At 52.6% G+C, this 20,203-nt stretch overlaps 1 protein-coding gene across 4 annotated transcripts in view; it reads right to left on the bottom strand.

Moving 5' to 3' along the window:
* PFKFB3 (6-phosphofructo-2-kinase/fructose-2,6-biphosphatase 3) overlaps nt 1–20,203 on the bottom strand; it is an 80,004-nt gene that overhangs the window by 19,021 nt on the left and 40,780 nt on the right. For 3 of the 4 annotated variants that reach the window (XM_068987184.1, XM_068987187.1, XM_068987185.1), the window contains exon 1: nt 6,488–6,616. The exons of the other annotated variant lie outside the window; for it this stretch is intronic. In XM_068987184.1, coding sequence (XP_068843285.1) covers nt 6,488–6,563 — 76 coding nt within the window. In that variant the 5' untranslated portion in view covers nt 6,564–6,616. Of the gene's footprint in view, nt 1–6,487; nt 6,617–20,203 lie in introns of those variants that run through there. 4 annotated transcript variants of the gene reach the window in all.

Genomic DNA, 20,203 nt, shown 5'->3' with positions numbered 1-20,203 from the left:
AATTACAGATAAATTTCTGTACCTCCATGCACGAGGTCTGCATGGCTTTCCTAAAAAAGGTTATTTTTAAAAGGCAATTTCCACAGTAAGAGTTTATGAAATGGAAGTCGGTCAGGGACCAAGGAGCTGACCCCACAAATTCCACCGCCCCTGCCTGCTCCTCCTCGTCCAAGTTCCGGCTGTCGCCAAGTCACAAGGGCCCCAGGCAGGGCTCCCAGAAACCCAGAGGGTCTTGCCTGTGCAGCCTCTCCCGGCTTCTCAACCATGTTCCTCGGAATCTCAACAAAACTCTAGGGAGAGAGGTTTTCACTAGGTTTGCAGAAAGTAGCCCAAAGAACCCTGCCGGATGCAGTGTTTCCTGAGAGTCTCTGGCATCCCGTGAGACAAGTGCTCATGAGCCCGGGACCACCCATGTGGGGCAGAGACCGGCTGCCTGCCCGCTCCCCACCCAGCAGTGTGCGAGGCGCTCACTGACCACCACACAGCCCCACTCTCTGGGCTCCGGCCACAGTGCAGACCAAGCGACTCAGACTGCACCATGGAATCGAGGTTGTTTCCTTCTGAACAGGTGAGTGTCAGATGGGAGGGTGGGGGGCCACCAGGCTGCTGACAGCACAAGCTTGAGGAGACCCCTCCTCTCAATCTGGACACCTCAACACAGCCTCATGATGCTAGGCCTGGTGGCCAGACTTAGGTCACGTGCCCAAGCACTGGCCGCGATGCCCAGGTTCTGCCTCTGGGACCTGCAGCCTGGGGACATGGGGCAGCAAGTGCCACACACAGACACTGCTTCTCCTTTCATGTTTCTAGACTGTCAGGGACAATCTCCATGAGAGCCAGGAAGAAGAGGAAAGGCTGTCAGGAGGCCACGGGACACGCAGGAGCCACAGACACCCTTGGCTTGGATTCCCCAGCGGCCAGGGGCTGGGAACAAACAGGCTCCTAGAAAACAGAGGCCTCTCGAACTGCATGAGCACAGGACTGGAGCAAAGATGCACCAGGGGGCTTTCTGGAGTCCCCGAGGGGCAAGCGGAAAAAGTTGATGGCCTCCTCAGAGACCAGTGGGGACAGAAGACACACCTACCGTCAGCATGTGACAGCTGCAGGTGACTCACGAGAAAGTGAAAGTGTCCTCGCTTGCGCCCGGAAACGCCCACTCTGCTGATCCTTCCCGCAACCCACTGGTTTTCCCCTGGTCTTATCTGATATCCCCACCGTGTCACTGCTCCCAGGAGCATCTCACACACGCTCACACACATACACACACTCTCGGCTGTGCACATGTATGCAATACTTCTGCTGGACTCATGCCAAGGAAGCAGAGGCAGATGCTGACTAATTTATCAAATAGGGGATTACTTCTATATCCACTAATCGTATGTGCAAATCTCCTCTGGCAATAGATACTTTGGGAGGAAAAAACAAAACCCATAAAGACACGGCAGCATAAATACCTTAAGCCCAAAATTCAAAACCAAATAAACCATCCCTTGCTTGTCTAGGGAAGCAGAAGTCATTCCTTGGGTCCTTTGGCTTCTTGCATGAGATTCAAAGAGCTGCCAAGGCTGTCTGCTGCTGCCCATCCGCCCAGGTGCTCAGGGGTCCCCGAAATGACAAAACTTTACCCTCCCTCCTGTTTGTTAAACTCACAGCACATCTCAAGTGCTCCCCTGGTCCCATAATCTCCTGCCTCTGTCTCAATTCCACTCTGACCCTCTTCTTCTCTGCTGACCTTTTTAACAGTCCCACCTCTCATACCTTCCTCCCTGGAGTCCTGCCTGTTCATCTTCCTCTCCAACAGCTCAGGAATAGGGAAGATAAGTGTATAGCTTAACACTAGGTTTTCCCCAAAGTACTTGCATGTAAAAGGATATACGGAGGTTAGAGATAAAGCAACAGTCTGAAGTCCCTGGACAGAGGCTGCATTGGCAGATTCCGATTCCAGTCCTGCACCCTGACTGAGCAGCTGACCTCTCTGATTCATGTTCCCCACTGCCTCAAGCAGGCAGGACCGCTGTCCTAGCTTACCATACTGATGCTGTACTGCAGGCTCAGAAAATAAAAAAAACCAATGGAAGACACTTTGCCATTGCTCCTGTAGGCTTCCCTGGTGGCTCAGCAGTAAAGAATCTGCCTGCAATTCAGGAGCAACAGGAGACACAGGTTCAATCCCTGGGTCAGGAAGATCCCCTGGAGAAGGGCATGGCAACCCACTCCGTTATTCTTGCCTGGAGAATCCCATGGACAGAGGAGCCTGGTGGGCTACCGTCCATGGGGTCGCAAAGAGTTAGACATGACTGAAGCGACTTAGCACGCACGTACTGCACCTCCTGTAAACTTCCTGCCACCCAGAGGCACTCCAAAATGTTAACCTCGAAAGATGCCACGTTACTCATGCTCTTCTCTTCTAAGTAGGTAGTTAGGCTTCAACACCAAGTTTCAGGGGAACTCATGGAAGACAGACAGCCGGGCTGCAGATATAGACCAGGCCAGTGCCCAGCGGGCATCATGCAAGTTCCACGGCAGAGTGTCTATGGTAACCATGGCAACCTGCTCCCCCATCGCTGCCAGGCAAGGGCAAATGACACGCTGCACAGTAAGCTCTGCTGTGACACCACCACCTGAAAAGGGCTCTCTGGGGAACAGGACCACACACTCTGCCCTAGGAGAATGGAAGGCAGGGCCAGAAAGCCACAGCAGATACCTGACTGTGGTTCACTGGACACAAACTTTCTCCTGGGATCATTTCAGCCCAGAGAGTCCACCTGGTCCCGTGTTAGGAATCGACAGGGAAGTGACCTTGCCCCAGGGGGATGGTGGGGGGGTGGCGGTGAGGTGGGCTGAGGCTCTGCAGGGTGGGGAGACCCCAGCTCAGCAAAACCTCTTTCCTAAACTCTTCTGGACTGTGCAGTGGATGCTGCACTCATTCATTGCTTTGCACGCACATTTTAACTCAATGCCTAATTCTCGTCCAGAGAATGGCCCTCCCAACCCAACAGGCTCTCTGCCAGCAAAGGAGGGAGGGGTGTTTCAGGGAATCAGTTGACAACGCAGGAACATGGTGGCTGAGAGGGCCCGGAGCCAGGAGAGTTCAAAGCCAGCACTGCCTCGGGTCCCGGACGAGTTACTCGACCTTTTGGAGTCTCAGTTTTCCCTGTCTGTGAAATCCACGGATGTTTCACAAAGGTTCCCAGAGGGTGAAGCAGAAGGTAACGTGTAGGATACTTGCTATGGTAGCCTCCATCAGCCATTAGGGCTTCCTTCCATTAAGGCCAGACACGAGGGAACCAGGACCCACAAGTGAAGGAGGTCCCCTGCATAAGCGGTGAGGGACAGACCTGGGGTTCACCTTGGTCCTTCTCACCTGAAACCCTTGAAGTGCTCCTTCCTCAAAAAGTGGTTCTCGACCAGCGGCTGAACCTAAAAAGCTTTTAAAACCAGGATGCACAGGCTGCACCTGTAGCAATTCTAACTTGGAGAGGGGGTACCAGCATGCATTTTTTCCAAAGTCTCCCCGACATGATTTAAATGTGAAGCCAGGGAGGAGATTCACGACTGCAGATTGCAGTGGCTGCCCCCATGATAAGGTCTGTAAGGTTTCCCCGATTTTCCCTCTTTGAGCTGGAAAACCATCAGTGGGGCTAAAGCCTCTGTGAGATGAAACCTTCTCTCAGCAGACAGTGCATAGCCTTCTTTACAGATGAGGAAACCGGGTTCTGAGCAGAGAAATGATACATGAGTTGGGACCTGCACACACAACTCTTTCCGTGATGAGAAACAAAGGATCGCTAGTTCTTGCCAGTCGAGAGCCTACTTCCTTGTCCATTCAGCTGATTCACCAAGTCAGTAAGTCTCCCTGAATTACAGTCTATGCTTGAAGGAAGCGGCAGGATTTGTAAGAAGCATTTACCACCATGAAGTTGTAGCAATCGGGCCCCGAAACGATGGGCTTCAGAGGTGGAAGTGCCACCAAATGAATCAATCTGGGGCTTCCTGCGGCTGTTTTTACCATTCTTTATATATCCACAGTCGTGTTTTCTGTGTCCTCTGTTAGTTAACACATCTCAGACGGGTCTGCTGTGACCCCCCAACTAGGACAGCACTTAGAAAGATGGCAACAGGTTTAGGAGGGAGAAAAATCCACCCAGTTCCCAATGCCATTAAAGAATGGGGGAGGGGCAGGGAATGGGAAAGATGCCAGGAAGAGATACCCTCTCTCCATGATGGGAGGAGACAACTGTGACCATATAAACCCAGAAAGACACTGCTACTTAAAATAACGGCATGCAAGCAATAAATACCCAGGGTGCAGATAATCTTCTAAGAAAAAAATGTAACCCCACAGCCACACACAGGGATTGCAGGAGTGGGCGGGGACAAGGGACTTAATCCATCAGCTTCAGCAAACCGCCTCCCCCCCCCAGCCCCCCACCCATCAAGCTGCAAATTGTTCCGACAGGGATTTTCAGGCAAATATCTCATCTGCGTGCGAGACGTGCAGGCTGATAGGGACTAATGGATGGATCTCTGAAGCCCCGAGGAAAAGCGTGGCCGCACACTTGTGTCTGTCAGAATCACTCAACAAGCGGATGCCAGCCCAGCTCAGAGTCCCCCTCCCACCCCGCCCTGCCGTGAACCCCAGAGGACGGCTAAATGTGAGTGTGCATTTCTGTGTGCACACATACACCTACAGGTGTTGAGAGAACCAATGTATATCTGTGTGCCCCAGTGTATCAAGTGTTCTTTTATCAATATCTTTTATTCAAAAGTCAAAAAGGGGTGGGGCTCCTTCTGTATCTCCCTCCTGATTTCAGGTGGGGCATTTCTCTCCACCAACAGGTTTTACAGAAATATAACCGGACCGTGGTCAGCCTGTTCAGTGGGCTATTTAAGAGCATACCTGAAAGGGCTGGGGAGCAAGACACCTGTAAGGTTCCCCAGTGCCCAGCTACCTTGCAAAGAAGCCTAGTTGTCCTTCTGTGGCCTGCTGGACCTGAGGGATCAAGCTGGTGGAGGGGCACTCTGCTCCACCCCACCCCTGCCAGCATGGGGAGCACCTTGTCAGGCTCCCATCACCAGGATGTCCTAAGAGCACCCCAGGGCCAACTCTCCCCACCTCCTGGGGCAGGTCTGAGGACAGGGAGGTAACTCACACCTGCGCAAACCCTAGGGAGAGGAGCTGTCACTGCGGCCTTGGTGACCAGCCCCTGAAAAATGTGATGGCAGAGAAAGCCCACAGGCCACCTAGCTCGGGAGATGCCTTGAAGCCACTTGGGAGGGTTTGCACCTGGGAGCCAGTGTTTATCTCTCAGGCATCCTGACCTGACCTGACCTGGAGCAAAATGCTCACCACTGTCTCAGCCTGTCCACCTGACAGGCCCCTTGGTGATTTTGCTGGAGGAGCGGGTGTCGCCTTCAAACCTCTGGAACCACCCTTCTAAGAGGTGGCTCTCTTCGTGGCTGGCGACAGAGCCCAAGGCAAACCTTCTCAAAGCATTTACGGGCCAGGCCCGACAGGGCGGAGAGGCGAACTGTCAGCAAACTCCAAGTCCGGAGAGAGAGTGTGCATGTGTGCCCGCGCGCGCGCCGGCTCGCACACTCGGGAAACGCTGCCAACTGTGTAGTCCCCACCCGCAGACCCTCCCCAAAACGTGCACAAAGGCTGAGTTCCAGACAACTCTCTACGCCCCCGGCACAGGGGGTAGAGGGGGGACGGGAGAGGAAGAGAGAGGGAGGCAGACAGCAATAAAGACCGCGAAGGGAGAGGGGGCGAAAGAGAACTAAAGATAGGAGATTAGAAATACATAGAAAGAAGGAGAAAAAGATAGACGATGGAAATACATAAAGAAAGAGAAACATAGAGACGAAGGATGGAGTGAGGCGGTGGAAGCAGAGAGAGGTTGAGAAGAGAGAGAAACACGCGGTGGGGAAGAGGAGGCGGAAAGCGGAGAAAAGGAGGCGGGAGGGAAGGAGGGGAAGAGAGAAGAGAGGAGAGAGGAGGTAGCGATCGACACAGAACGGCGGCTGGGACCCGAGGCGGCGCGGCGGGCGCCCGGGAGAGGGGCCAGGGCCGCGGGAGACGCCGGCGTCCCTTCCCACGCGTCCCCGAAACGGAGGTTCCCGGCGGCGCCCGGCGCTTCCCGCTCAGCGCGCGCGCCGTTTCCGGGTCCCTCTGCGCTCCGCGCGCGAGCCGAGTCGAGCGGAGCCCGGCGAAGCCCTCGAGCCGGGCCACAGCGCCCCCGACGCCGGCCAGGGGAGGCGCAGCGCCGGCGCCGTGCCCGCCCCGCGCCGGAGCTGGTGGGGAGGAGCGGGGGGCGCCCGGGCCGGGACGCGGGGACGGCGCGGAGGGCGGCGCCCGGCCGGCCGAGCGCGCCGGAGGAGGGGAGCCGGCACAAAAGCGCCGGGCCGGCGCCCTCCACACAATGGCCTCTCTCCGCGCACGGCGCGCCCTCCCCGGCCGCCCGGCCCCGCGCGCGTCTGCACTCACTCCTGGGCAGCGAGGGGCGGTGGTCGACCGGGATCCAGATCTTCTGCACCCGGCTCTGAGTCAGCTCCAAGGGCATCTTCCCAGCCGAGGCTCGGCGGCCCTCCGCCCCTTCCGAAGAATTCAGACTCGGGGAGGAGAGCGGCCTGGCGACCCCCGAAACAAAGGGGGGCGAGGGTGCGTGCGCGAAAGCGCGGCTTTTTGGAAACGTGCTTTGTGCTAAATCACGGGCGCTCGCCTGGGGCGCGAGGCTCCCCAAGCGCTGCGAGAGGGACGCGGGGCTGGGGCGGCACCCACAGCTCCCGCGGGGCGGAGATGCTCCGAGCGCAGTGACAGCCGCGGTCCTCTTGCGCCGGCTAGAGCCCGTGCGGTCCTCGCCCGCTGGCCTCCTCTCCGGCTCTGCTGGACGCCCAGCCCGCTGCCCCGGCTTTTAAGACAGCCACGCACACGTCAGCCCTGGGGCGGGGATGCATTCCTCGGGTTCCAGCCCCCTTTCACGTGGAAGGAGGGTGGCCCAGCCTGCTGGCGCCCCCTGCAGACCGGCGACGCCGACTCAGATAACGCCCTAAAGGAGCCCTGGCGGAAGGTGCCACTTGGTGAGCCTCCTCCTGTCATCCCCTAAAAACGCCCGGCACAGCTTCCCAGAATAACCACTGCAGCTGTGCTGGGAGGAGAGAAACCGCACCGTCCAGTGCGGCCCGTGGAGCCCTGCAAGCGAATCACCTGGAATGCTTATTGCATCCTAAAGACTCGGCCTCTTTGGGAATGGGACCCAGATACTGTGCATTCTTTTTTAAATACAAATTTATTTAAATTGGAGGCCAATTACTTTATGCATTCCGGGCCAGGCACGGTCACGGTGAAGACAGGGGTTTAGGGTTAAAAGTTGGGAGAAAGTTAAGAGGGGACGGGGGTGTGTGTCTCTGCTACCCTAGAGGGAGGCCAGAAGGAGGTCGCTGAGAGCGCCTCTGGGGTCACTCCTTGCTGGAACTGCTCCCTAATAATATCCGTGAGTCTCAGCCGCCACTGCCCTGGCGCCACCCCAGGGCAGGGGGCTTCCTTGGCCCTTGGTCCTCACTCTGCCCAATTTCCTGAATTCCTTAGAAACCCTGACCTGTGCTGAACACTGCTCCCCAAAAGGTCCCCGGAATGCTGGGCACAAGGAGGGGGCGGGAAAGACTCGGAGGCTGGACCAAAATGGAACGTGGCATCTTGGTTTTCACGGTCACCGTTTACAATATTTTCGATATACTTTTATTTCTTCTAGTAGAAGAGTAAATAAACCTCGATCCTATTCTAATCTGAAATTGATTACCTGACTGAAAGTCCGGAATAACTATTGGGAGGTGGCACCTTGATTGTGCAAACCCCTAAAATTCGCCAGTTTTTGCTGTGTGTCCCTCCGTATTCCGGGTTCCCAAGGCTTTGCATCAGCTGGGGATATGCGGCAGTCGTGAGGTCAGGTCCGTGGCCGCCCTGTGAAGATCTGGGGTGCGGGGAGCGGAGGGATGCCTCCCTCGCAGGCATTCACTTGGATGTGACTTTGGCACGCGACGCCTCAGTGAGCAGCGCTGCGCTGCACAGGCGCATCCCTCCACTGGGGCTGCGCGGTGATTGGAAGGAGGCGGCGCTCGCCGAAACCCACACTGCCGCGGAACAGTCTGCGCAGAGGCTGCCACACGTCGCTCACGTACCGCATGGCTCGGCTGGGAAGGCGCCCGCTCCCTGGCGGCAGGCAAGCAGCTCCGGCCTGCCCGCCCCGCCCCGCCGCGCCTCCCCCTTCCTCGCACCCCAGCTCGCCCAGAGCAGGAGCTCCGAACCATCCCCCAGCCCGACGCCCACCCCCACCCTGGGCACTCCCTCAGTCCAGGCAGTCCCCTCCCCCAGCCCGCCTGGGGTCGCAGAGCGTCCAGCGCTACCCACCGGGTGGGGACGTACCCTCAACACCCCTCCCTTCGCGCACCGACCCCCACTGCAGGCTCCTCACCGAGCCCAAGCATCCTCACTTTCCTCCACCCTCGCCCGCCCAGGGGTCCGGATCTCCCATTGTCGTCCACTGGGGGGTACCCTCGACCCCTTCGCTCCTGCACCCCGATCCCCACTAGGGGCACCCCACTCGCCTGGACGTCCCCCACTCTCCCCACTCCCCAGCCCGGGGAGGAGCGTCGCCCACCGAAACAGCGCCCTTGACCGCCTCCCCCCGCCCCGCCCCCTCCTCCCTCTCCCGAACCCCTGCCCTCCTCCCTTCCTCCGCTTTGCTGACTGCCTGGTTTCGGAGCTTGGGCAGCTGTTCAGAAACCCGAGTGCGTTGCATTCGGACTTGTTTTTCTGCACTGGGAGCAAATGCCAGAGATGACACCCTAGATCGCCCCAGGGAGAGTCCCACTCCACTCCAGAAATAAGAGCGGGCTGACCCAAAGAGGAAAACAGTGGGGAGGGCGCACCTGCACCCTGCCCCCAGCTGCTTGGGTCCGGGCGCCCCGGCTGCACCCCTGCATGTTTGCACACTCGTCTCTCCCTGAGGACCCAGGGTACCTGTGTGCCAGCTATTGCCCACCGATTTTTGTTTGCACAGGCTGAAGGACAGGGCAAGGCTGGGGTGGCATTCTTCCACCCTCCAAGCTTGCAGGGGACTGTGTTTCCGAGCAGGCCACAGAAGTGAACTGACAGTGTATCTTTAATTTCCCTGTCTGGATCACGTGTCTGACCAGGGCCCAGCTCGGCGGGCACAAGGCAGTGACAGTCCTCGGAGCTTCTAGCTGAGGCTTGGCGCCTTTGCTGCCTGGGTGTCCACAGTGCCTTAGAGCAGAGACGGAGTTCTAGCTGATCATCACCTCCCTCACCTGATGGAGGCCAGCAAACGGAAGTTTTGCGTAATCCTTCTCCCACTTCTTATATATAAGTGCAAAGAAACTGGGAGAGAGTGGGGGACGAGCTCGAATTCACACTTTAAAAATAAGGTTGGGGGGGGGGGTGTGTGGGTCATGAGACAGCCAGAACTGGAGCAGTCCTTGTAGTCCCCCAGTACGGTATATCAGGGTAGTGTTCTTCTGGAAGATAACATCGCTTCTCTGCAAGTTCATTTACGAACAAGCCAAGCGCATCTGAACTCCAGAATGGACTGGTCCAGAGGCAACTGGTTTAGACATCCACCTGTTTCCCTAGTTCTGTTAACAACCTCATCTATATCCAACCATCCATGGCTTTGACCCACCCCCAAATCTGGCGATCAGGGATGCCGTCCTTCAGAAAAGGCAGCAGAGAATGTAAAAACCCCTCTAATCCAATGATATTTTTACAAACAGGACAGCTTCAAGGATTAGGGTGGCGGGGGGCGGGGGGGGGGGGTGTGTAGAATTTTATGACCCAAGGTCTACAAGGAATCTTCCAGATTATCCAATCATCCTTTTAAATGAGTAAAAGGAAGTTTAGAGATTACAGGAGTCAGAACCGGGCTAAAGGTCAAGGACCACAGCCAGTTAGGAACTTTTTTCCCTTACTTGACACAGACATCTCCCAAGAGACTTGTGATGGCCACAGCCTGACTCCAGGGTGCTGAGCAGAGTGATGATGAGGGGAGAAGTGTGCACTGTAACTCAGATAATCTCACCCAGAACATAGCTGAGAAAACCCTGCGTGTGCGGCATGGCCTGCTGCCATGCTTCTTTATAGAGAATTCCTTCGCTGGGTCCAGACTCAGCAGGAGTGGTGGGGCTGGGTTTTCTCCATGACCTCTTGCTTCTCGGTTCCCTCTGCTAGCCAAGGTCATCTAACCACCTCCCCGCACCCCATCCCCCCAACTACCACCACCCCAGACACTCCTGTAACTACAGCAAAAAAGCAACACCATTTGCACAATGGTGAGCCACTGAACCAGATTTAAACACTGAAATGGTGCTAGAACCCACCTTCTCCCCAGCGAGAGGAGACAGAACAAGCCCTGGCAGGTGGTGAGCAATCAGATATTGCTAATTAGATACAAAGTGTCGTCATTTGCTCCCGCGAACAATCCAGTGTCTGAGAGAGTGAAGACAGACACCAAATAAAAGACTGAAATCAGCCCTTACCTCACCAACCATCCAAAGAAAGGGGAGAGGACTTAAAATATATATACATAAAATGTCACTCATACATGAATAGGAACACAGATACAGACAGAGACCCACACGATCCAACACCAACGAGTTAAAAACCCAGTTCAAAACCTGCACATGGAGGTTTATAGCAGCTTCATTCACCATCGCCCAAAGGTGGAAGCAGCCAACATGTCCATCAGCAGGTGAAAGGGTAAATAAACCGTGATACCTCCAGACAATGGGATATTATTTACTGCCAAAAAGAAAGGAGCTGTCAAGTCATGACAAAGACATGCAGGAACGGTAAGTACATATTCCTAAGCGAAAGAAGTCAATCTGAAAAGGCTACAGACTATGATTCCAACTCTATGAAATTCTGGAAAAGGTACAATTACAGTAAAAAGATGAATGGTTGCCAGGGGTTAGGGAAGAAAGAGTGATAAACGGGTAAAGTACAAGGGATTTTTAGGGCATTTACACTGCTCTGTATATTACAGTGATGGATATGTGTCTTTATATATCTGTCCAAACTCATTTAACATACAACACCAAGAGTGAACCCACGGTAAACGGTGGACTTTGGGTGACGATAACGCCTGCCACTGCAGGAGACTCAGGAGATGAGGGTTCGATCCCTGGGTTGGGAAGATCCCCTGGAGGAGGACATGGCAACCCACTCCAGTGTTCCTGCCTGGAAAATCCCACGAACAGAGAAGCCTGGCAGGCTACAGTCCATGGGGTCGCAAAGAGTCGGACACGACAGCACACAACGGCAGCAGATGTGTCTGTGTGGGTTCAGCCTCAGTAACCACGTGCCACCTGGTGAATGATGCTGATAACAGTGGGCACGGCATGGGTGGGGGTGGGGGGCACCTGGGAAAAGTCTGTACCTTCCTCTCAATTTTGCCGTGAATCTCAAACTGCTCTGAAAATAAAGTCCAGTTTTTAAAAATCATTTATTTTTCTACAAATGTCGTATAGATGTTTCTCCAAATGAGGGGACTTACTCATCTCATTATGAGGTACCAGGACACTTAAATGTGGCCACAGCCTGGCTCTTGGTGAACAGTCATGACTGAAGTCCCACTGAACCAGCAAGTTTCCTTTCCTTCTGCCCAGCCCTTGTTCCTCCACTTTCTGCAGGCCTTTCCTCTTCTGAAGGCACACCCGTGACCTAGGGACCATACTCTTAAAACTGCCCTGGGTGTTTCAAGCAGGCATTGCATCAGGCTCCTGCTCTGAGAGTATCTGACACTCCCTGCCAACCTCTTCACCCAATATGGAGACAGATGTTATGTGTGTGTATGGAATCTGGAGAGATGGTACTGATGAACCTGTCTGCAGGGCAGCAATGGCGATGCAGACATAGCAAACAGACTTGTAGGGGGAGGAGGGGGACAAACTAAGAGAGTAGCTTGGAAACAGATACATTACCATATGTAAAATAGATAGCCAGTGACTCGGAGAGCTCAACCTAGGGCACCCCCCGCAACCACCTAGAGGGGTGGGATGGGGTGGGAGATGGGAGGGAGGTTCAAGAGGGAGGGGACATTTGTATACCTGTGGCAGATTCATGTTGATGTGTGGCAGAAACCAGCACAATATTGTAAAGCAATTATCCTCCAATTAAAAAAAGTTTTTAAAGCATTCCTTTGTGTGTGTTTTTAAAAATCAGATATTCTGTGGTCTGTTTCACAGTCTGGTACCAACAATCAGTTTCCCGGTTTTGATATTTTTCTGCCGTCATAGGAGATGTCCCCATAAGAGGAAGCTGGGTGAAGGGTTCATAGGACTCTATGTGCTATTTTGTAACTTTTCAATTTCAAAAGAAAAAAAGTTGTTTAAAAACACCTCAGATTTTAAATTGGTGATCACTCAGTTTGCTCAAATTCTGGAGAAAAAAATAGACAAAAGCATAGACAGTGTGTGCTAGGTAGCTTCAGTCGAGTCTGACTCTTTGCGACCCCCTGGACTGTAGCCTGCCAGGCTCCTCTGTTCATGGGATTCTAGACAGTACAGACATGAAGGGAGATGGGAACTGGCAGAAAGGGAGCCAGGAACCTGGGGATTTGCATGTGTTCCTAACACCTTTGCTTCCGAATCCCACACCTGCGGAAAAGAGGAATCAAGCTAACTGTTTTACTTTGGTGGAGATGGGGGCGATGATTCTGTTTACGGGCTTTGTGTAGATCTTCGGGAGAGTATCAGCAGGTTTGCGGTCTTTGCAGGCACGACATGAAATAAAGAGGAGACCCATGTAGAGGTCGGCTGAGGGCTCCCGACGACCGTGCCAAACCTGTTTTTCCTGGAGGGGAAAGCAGACACAGAGACCAGCAAGCAGCTCACTGTCCATCTTCTGGTACATTTAACAGATGCTCAGGAGCAGGAGCTGCGAGTCATGCACAGAACAGGCTGCACTGGAATCACAACCACCTCATCTCGGGTCTAGCCAGGAAGCAGCAGCAGGTGATCACCTAGCTCATCACAGTGCTGCGTGCTCTGTCTCACGCCGAGCATGACGAAGAAAGATCTCCATGCCTAAGAGCTTGTAGCTGAAGACCAGAGTGGGACATGGCCACGAAATAGAATACAAGCAGGGAACTGAGAGACAGGTGCTGGGTAAGGTAAGATCATGCTGAATGCAGGCTCAGGGTAACAAGCTCACATTGGGAGAATACGGAGAGTTTGCATGGACTTGGGGCAGATGGGCTGGGAATTTCGTATCCATCTCATTGTCTACAGCGTTTCTCGCAGATGGGCTGGGAATTTCGTATCCATCTCATTGTCCTACAGCGTTTCTCGCAGATGGGCTGGGAATTTCGTATCCATCTCATTGTCCTACAGCGTTTCTCCGCTAAGTCCAAGGTCACACATTGAAGAAAGTCAGTATCTCTGTTTCTTCCCACATGAAACAAGCATTTACTGACAGCAGCTGTCCTGGGGGCACCAAAGTCAAATGAGGCATGGTCCTTGTCAGAAATACGGATTCATTTTTGAATTTCACAGTGTCCCCAACACACACACACACACATGGACGGACACACAGAAACACACAGACACACACACTCTCCTACCTTTTCCCCTTAGAGTTAATGAAACCGAGGCTCACCAATATGACTTCCTTGTGATCACATAGCTATTAATAATGAGCCAAGGAATAAAAAAATACCTGACTAGGCTGGTATTCTTTCAAGTGTCACCCAATTAAATTACTTTCCAACTAGAACATTCAGTTTCCTTCTCAATAACAATGCCAACAACAAAACTTTGGATCCAAGTGGTTTCTATGACAATATCTACATTACCTACTATTTGGATATAACGAGGAAATAAGAAGCGTCTTCAGAAACTATTACAAAGATTAATAACTAAGCCTATACTGTAAAGTGCTCCTTAGGATACGAAGAGAGAGTCACCCCCCCACCCCAACAAAGAGTCCCAGCACTCACACCTAACAGTGTCCTCTTCTTAAAAGGCTAATAGTTGCCACCACAGCAGATTAAAAAGAAATAACTATTTCATGAAATCAAAGTGAGTCAGCATTAAAAACTTCTTTTAAAGAGGTGGAGGAGGGAGGCTTTGAGCTCTTTGCGTACTTCTCAAAGGTTTTAAGATGTCCTAATAAAAGCAAAGAGGAAAAGAAATATCCTACTTCTCGAAAACTATTCGAACTCTCTGATGAGCTCCACATTTCTGTGGTTGATAAGGTATCTTTGTGGCCAGACTGTCAAGAGCATGCCATCAGTGTGGCTCCAGGACAGTGCGGGCCCACAGGAGCAACAACTGTGGCTGAAGGTTTTCCAGTCGAGAAGAACCAGAAGGAGCTAAGGGCAGCGCTGGGTCCCAGTTAACCTCATGGAGCGCAGACACCGTCGCTTCAGCGCACTGTGCTGTAACAAGCTGGCGGATGGTCCATGTTCCGTGTTGTATCCCGCATCTTCAGTCGCCCTCCCAGGTTTGTGGAGTAAGAAGCACCCAAGTGGAGGCACAAAGAGGAAGGCGCTGGGCTGGGATCCAGATTCGGGGAGAAGGCAGGTGGGTGCAACAGACAGCCAGGTGGGTAGAGAGTGGGGTGTGGGGGGCAGCCAGGGGGCACCTTGTGGACCAACAGGACAACTAGCTCCTGTTTTAAAATAGAGGAAGACCCCAGTGGGCACCGAGAAAGAGCAGCAAGAAGACAGGAGGGAACTTCTTCGTAATCCTGGCTGTTTTCAGCCAGAGGGGCTAGAATGGAGCCGGCCTGGTGGCAGGTACTCACAGCACTGGCTATCGGCATGCGCACTTGGTGAAAGGCTGGCCTCTGGTCATAGTGTTAAGGACAGGTTATAACAGGCAGGCAACAGTCTTACGACCCTGAGATAAGGTTCAGAGTCTCTGCTCAGGGTTAAGGAAGATAGGGTGAGGGGGAGCTCAAGAGACAGGCCCCCCTGCGTGGAGATGATGGTTTCAAATGACTTAGTTCTCAATTTCTCCTCCACTCCTTCCCCAAACAGCATTTATCCTAAGAGAAGGGCAGGCCAAAAAACTTTCTTTCTGGAAAAGTCATCTCAAAGGCATGAAAACAAGAGGTGGCGGGGTGCAGCAGGAAAAGATTGGGGTGCTAGAACCCTAAGTGGATGTAGGGACCTGTAACCATACCATAGGATGCAGGTTACAGGGCCCTCAAATCCTGAAAAAGTTGCCACCTGCAGTGAGGATGAATTGATGAGTAATCCTGGAGAATTCCATGGACTGTACAGTCCATGGGGTACAGTCCATGGGGTCGCAGAGCTGGACATGACTGAGCGACTTTCACTTTTGACGGCTGGGAGCCTCATTTAACAGGCTGCCTCGGCTCTGTGAGCAGCCGTGACAGGGACCCTTCAGGCACAGAACGCCTCCACCTCCCCTCACCTTCACAGACAACCCACTGGTGAGCAGACCACAACATTCTATCCTGCCCAGCAGCGGTGGTCCTCCTGGAAACGTACCAAGTGAGCAATCTAGTTTAAAGACCATTCTCTCACCAGTCTGGTTTGTGACTTGGTCTCCCCGAGCTCCACCACCGCTGGTTGCACTAACATCCAACTTCTAAAGAGGAAAATCTGGGGACTAGACACTGGGCCACAGGGAGCCCCCCCCACACACCCCCACACACACAGCGCTGGCCACCCATTTCTCTCTGACACCAGCCTTGTTTCTTTTCATCACAATCATGGAAGCGTGCCCTGGAACACTTTGTGACTCTATTTCTTGCCAGAAGAGTTTCCCAATGACAATATTTTATTAGACACAAACACAAAACAAGGAGAGGTCGAAGAAGCAATCCAGACGTGTAGTAAGAGCCAGATAAACTGAGGCGGCAGCTCTGGGTCAGCTCGCCATGGAGCAGGGGAAACAACAGCAGCTACTGATCCCTAAGCGCCCCCCAATGCGGATGTCTCCTGAGGGTCTTCTAGGACCTGCATGACACTCTCTTCCAAATCACAGATGGAAAAGAAACAGGCAAAAACCCACCTGTGCCATAAGAAAAGGGCTGGGTGACTTTCGGTAGGTGAAAGATTTCCAGAACACATCACTGGATAAGCTGAGGATAAGTTAGACAACTCGGGAATTTTTTTTTTTTTCCCCTAGTTCAGGCTGTTTCCTCATCAGCAAGAAAGCTATCACTTGGCCATTAGTCATGGTGGATGAAGAGGCCAGACAGATGCCAGGGACAGTGTGCAAACACCAGGACAGTGATTACATCAGCTAAAGACTCAACCAATGGACTTCCCTGGTGGTCCTGGGGTTAAGAATCTGCTTGCTAATGCAGAGGACAGGGGTTCAATCCCTGGTCTGGGAGGATTCCACATGCCGAGGGGCAACCACAAGTACTGAAGCCTACACTCAAGAGCCCGTGCTCCACAAGAAAGTAGCCCCCACTCACTGAAACTAGAGAAAGCCTGCACACAGCAACCAACACCCAGTGCAGCCAAAAGGAAATAGACCGTTGGAAAAAAAAAAAGACTCAGTCTGGCAGCCCTTCACTGCCCAAAGGCAAGCTCACAACAACACAGTTGCTGGTCAAATATTTGTTACTGGCTTGCGGAGGGCCAGAGCCACCCAGATACAGAAGGCTGGACCTGAAATCTGCACCCAGACTCTTAGCACTGCTCTCTGGGGATAGGGTACACACCATGCCTGCTCTCCTCTGCCTTCCACTCCCCCAGTGCCAGTCACCCCTTTATGGAAAAAGGCAGTGGGTATAGCAGTGTTTTTCACAAGAGCCAAAAGTCCAAGTATCCATCAAGAGATGAATGGAAACACAAAACGTAGTCCATCTACACAATGAGATATTACTCAGCCTTGAAAGGAAGGAGGTGCTGATACATACTGCAATATGGGTAAACCTTGACGACATTACATATGTGCCGTTTTTGTTTAGTGGCTACGTCATGTCCAACTCTTTGCAACCCCATCGCCTGTAGCCCACCAGGCTCCTCTGCCCATGGGGTTTTCCAGGTAAGAATACTGGAGTGGGTGGCCATTTCCTTCTTCAACACGTGTGTCTAGGGGAACTCATTTGAATTTTTGTGTTCCCCGAAAACTCACCCTGCTTATTTAACTTATATGCAGAGTACATCATGAGAAACACTGGGCTGGAAGAAGCACAAGCTGGAATCAAGATTGCCGGGAGAAATATCAATAACCTCAGATATGCAGATGACTCCACCCTTATGGCAGAAAGTGAAGAGGAACTAAAAAGCCTCTGATGAAACTTAAAGAGGAGAGTGAAAAAGCTGGCTTAAAGCTCAACATTCAGGAAACGAAGATCATGGCATCTGGTCCCATCACTTAATGGGAAATAGATGGGGAAACAGTGGAAACAGTGTCAGACTATTTTTTGGGCTCCAAAATCACTGCAGATGGTGATTCCAGCCATGAAATTAAAAGACACTTACTCCTTGGAAGGAAAGTTATGACCGACCTAGACTGCATATTCAAAAGCAGAGATATTACTTTGCCAACAAAGGTCCGTCTAGTCAAGGCTATGGTTTTTCCTGTGGTCATGTATGGATGTGAGAGTTGGACTGTGAAGAAAGCTGAGCACCGAAGAATTGATGCTTTTGAACTGTGGTGCTGGAGAAGACTCTTGAGAGTCCCTTGGACCGCAAGGAGATCCAACCAGTCCATCCTAAAGGAGGTCAGTCCTGGGTGTTCATTGGAAAGACTGATGCTGAGGTTGAAATTCCAGTACTTTTGCCACCTCATGCGAAGAGTTGACTCATTGGAAAAGACCCTGATGCTGGGAGGGATTGGGGGCAGGAGGAGAAGGGGACGACAGAGGATGAGATGGCTGGATGGCATCACCGACTCGATGGACATGAGTTTGGGTGAACTCCGGGAGATGGTGATGGACAGGGAGGCCTGGTGTGCTGCGATTCATGGGGTCGCAAAGAGTCGGACATGACTGAGTGACTGAACTGAACTGAACTGAAAACTCACATGCTGAAGCCCTGACCCCCAGTACCTTTAAATGTGACTGTATTCGGACATAGGGTCTTTAAAGGAGCAACTAAGTTAAATGAGGCCATTAGAGTGGACCCTCATCCAACCTTGTAGAGTCTCTACAAGAAGAGGAGTTTGGACATCCAAAGAGAAACCTGGTGTGTGCCCACAGGAAAAAGGCCCTGTGAGCGCAAGGAGGCCTCAGGAGAAACCGAACCTCCTCTCAGATTCCAGCCTCTGGAACCGTGAGAAAACAAGTGTCTGTTGTTTGAGCTACCCCATCGGGGGTATTTTGTTATGGCAGCCGGAGCAAACTAATACAATTATGCTCCATGAAAGAAGCCAGACACAAAGGGTCAGGCCTCGTATAATTCCATCAGGGGAGCTCTCCAGAATAGGTGGACCCACACAGACAGAAAGCAGATGGCTGATGATCAGGGGCTGGAGAGACCAGGGGTGACTAATGGGGATGCGGCTTTCTTTGGGGGTGGCAACCACCTTTTGGGACTGGATGGGACGCTCGTCGCACTGCACTGTGAACATATTGTACTAAATGCCACTGGACTGTGTGCTTTATGATGTTCATTTTGGAATCTCCCTGGTGGTCTAGTGGTTAAGACTCTTCTCTCCTAATGCAGTGGGGAGTGGTTTCCATCCTTGGTCCGTAGAGCTAAGATCCCACATGCTGCGTGGCACGCCCAGGAGAAATCTCGCTTTAAAATCATTCATTTTACATTGTGTGAATTTCAGCACAATTAAAAAAAGAAAAAGACAGCAGATAAGGGCTGATGAAGAGAGACCTGAAAAATGAAAACATTAAATCTGTTAAAGTTACGACAAGGTGGTCAACAAGATAGAGGAGAAGAGGATGATAGAGAGACCAGGAAAAAGCAAGTTTGGGAGAATGGAGATGAGCAGAAAGGACCTGCCAAGTGGCAGCCTTCGCCCTTTTGCCCCCTACCCAGCGCCTCCAGGTTCAACAACACAGGGAGGGGAGAGGAGAGAGCAGGAGGCTGAACAAGTCGCGAGCCGCTGTACCTGAGTGGGCTTGCTTGGCGGTGCATCAGGGTCAATGCTTACCTAAAGCACAGGGTTTTCATACGAACAGTGCACAGCAGAGACTCGGCACACTGTGGGCTCAGGACCTCCCATCCTGAGATGGGAAGAGCTCTGTGAAAAGTGAGCCTTCTCCTTTTTCCAGACCCCGAATCTCTCCCTGAACTCTCAGCCAGGGGATGCCACCTAAGCCAGAGAATGGGTTTCCCCAGCTCCTTCGTCTTCCCCATCCAACTCAGCGACATCCACCTTGTGGCTGGGAGGTTCCGCGACTTCCTGTAACTGAGAAACAGATTTGTACGTATGTATATGTGTACGCATGTATGTAGATATGTGTGCATGCGTGTATGTATATGCATAGGTATGTATGTGTGTAGGTAAGTGTGTGTGTTGGCGGGGGGGGGTCTTCCCAGGTGGTGCTAGTGGTAAAGAACCCACCTTGCCAATGCAGGAGACATAAAGGGCTGCGAGTGCCATCCCTGGGTCAGGAAGATTCCCCAGAGGAGGAAGTGGCAACCCACTCCAGTATTCTTGCCTGGGAAATCCCATGGACAGAGGAGCCTGGTGGGCTACAGCCCATAGGGTTGCAAAGAGCTGCACATGATTGAAGTGACTTGGCACACACTTGTGTGTATGTAGGTATGGATGTGTGTGTGTGTGCATGTATGTATACATGTGTTTATGTATGTATAAAAGGAAACTCATTACACGGTTTTGGAGGCCGAGAGGTCCCACCATCTACTGTCTGCAGGCTGGAGACCCAGGAAAGCAGGTGGGATTCACTCAAGAACCAGGAGCTCTGACATCCAAAGTCCAAGGACAGGATGGACGTCCTGACTCATACCAAGAGAGTGGGTTCACCCTTCCTCCATATTTCTGTCCCATCCAAGCCCTCACCAGACAGCATGCCACCCACCACCTTGGGGAGGCCCATCTGCTTTCTGTAGCACACTGAGTCAAAGCAACTTCTCCAGAAACATTCACACACACCCAGAAATCGTATTTTAACCAGCTGCCAAGGCACCCCTTGGCCCAGTCAGATCAAGACATAAAATTAGCCTTTGCACACCCCAGGAGCCACTCTGCCATAATCCTTCAAGGCAGAACCCCCGTTTTA

Source organism: Capricornis sumatraensis, chromosome 15, assembly GCF_032405125.1.
Source record: "Capricornis sumatraensis isolate serow.1 chromosome 15, serow.2, whole genome shotgun sequence".
Taxonomy (NCBI): domain Eukaryota; kingdom Metazoa; phylum Chordata; class Mammalia; order Artiodactyla; family Bovidae; genus Capricornis; species Capricornis sumatraensis.
The sequence above is the reverse complement of the archived record's forward strand: the minus strand, read 5'-3'. Positions and strand labels throughout refer to the sequence as shown.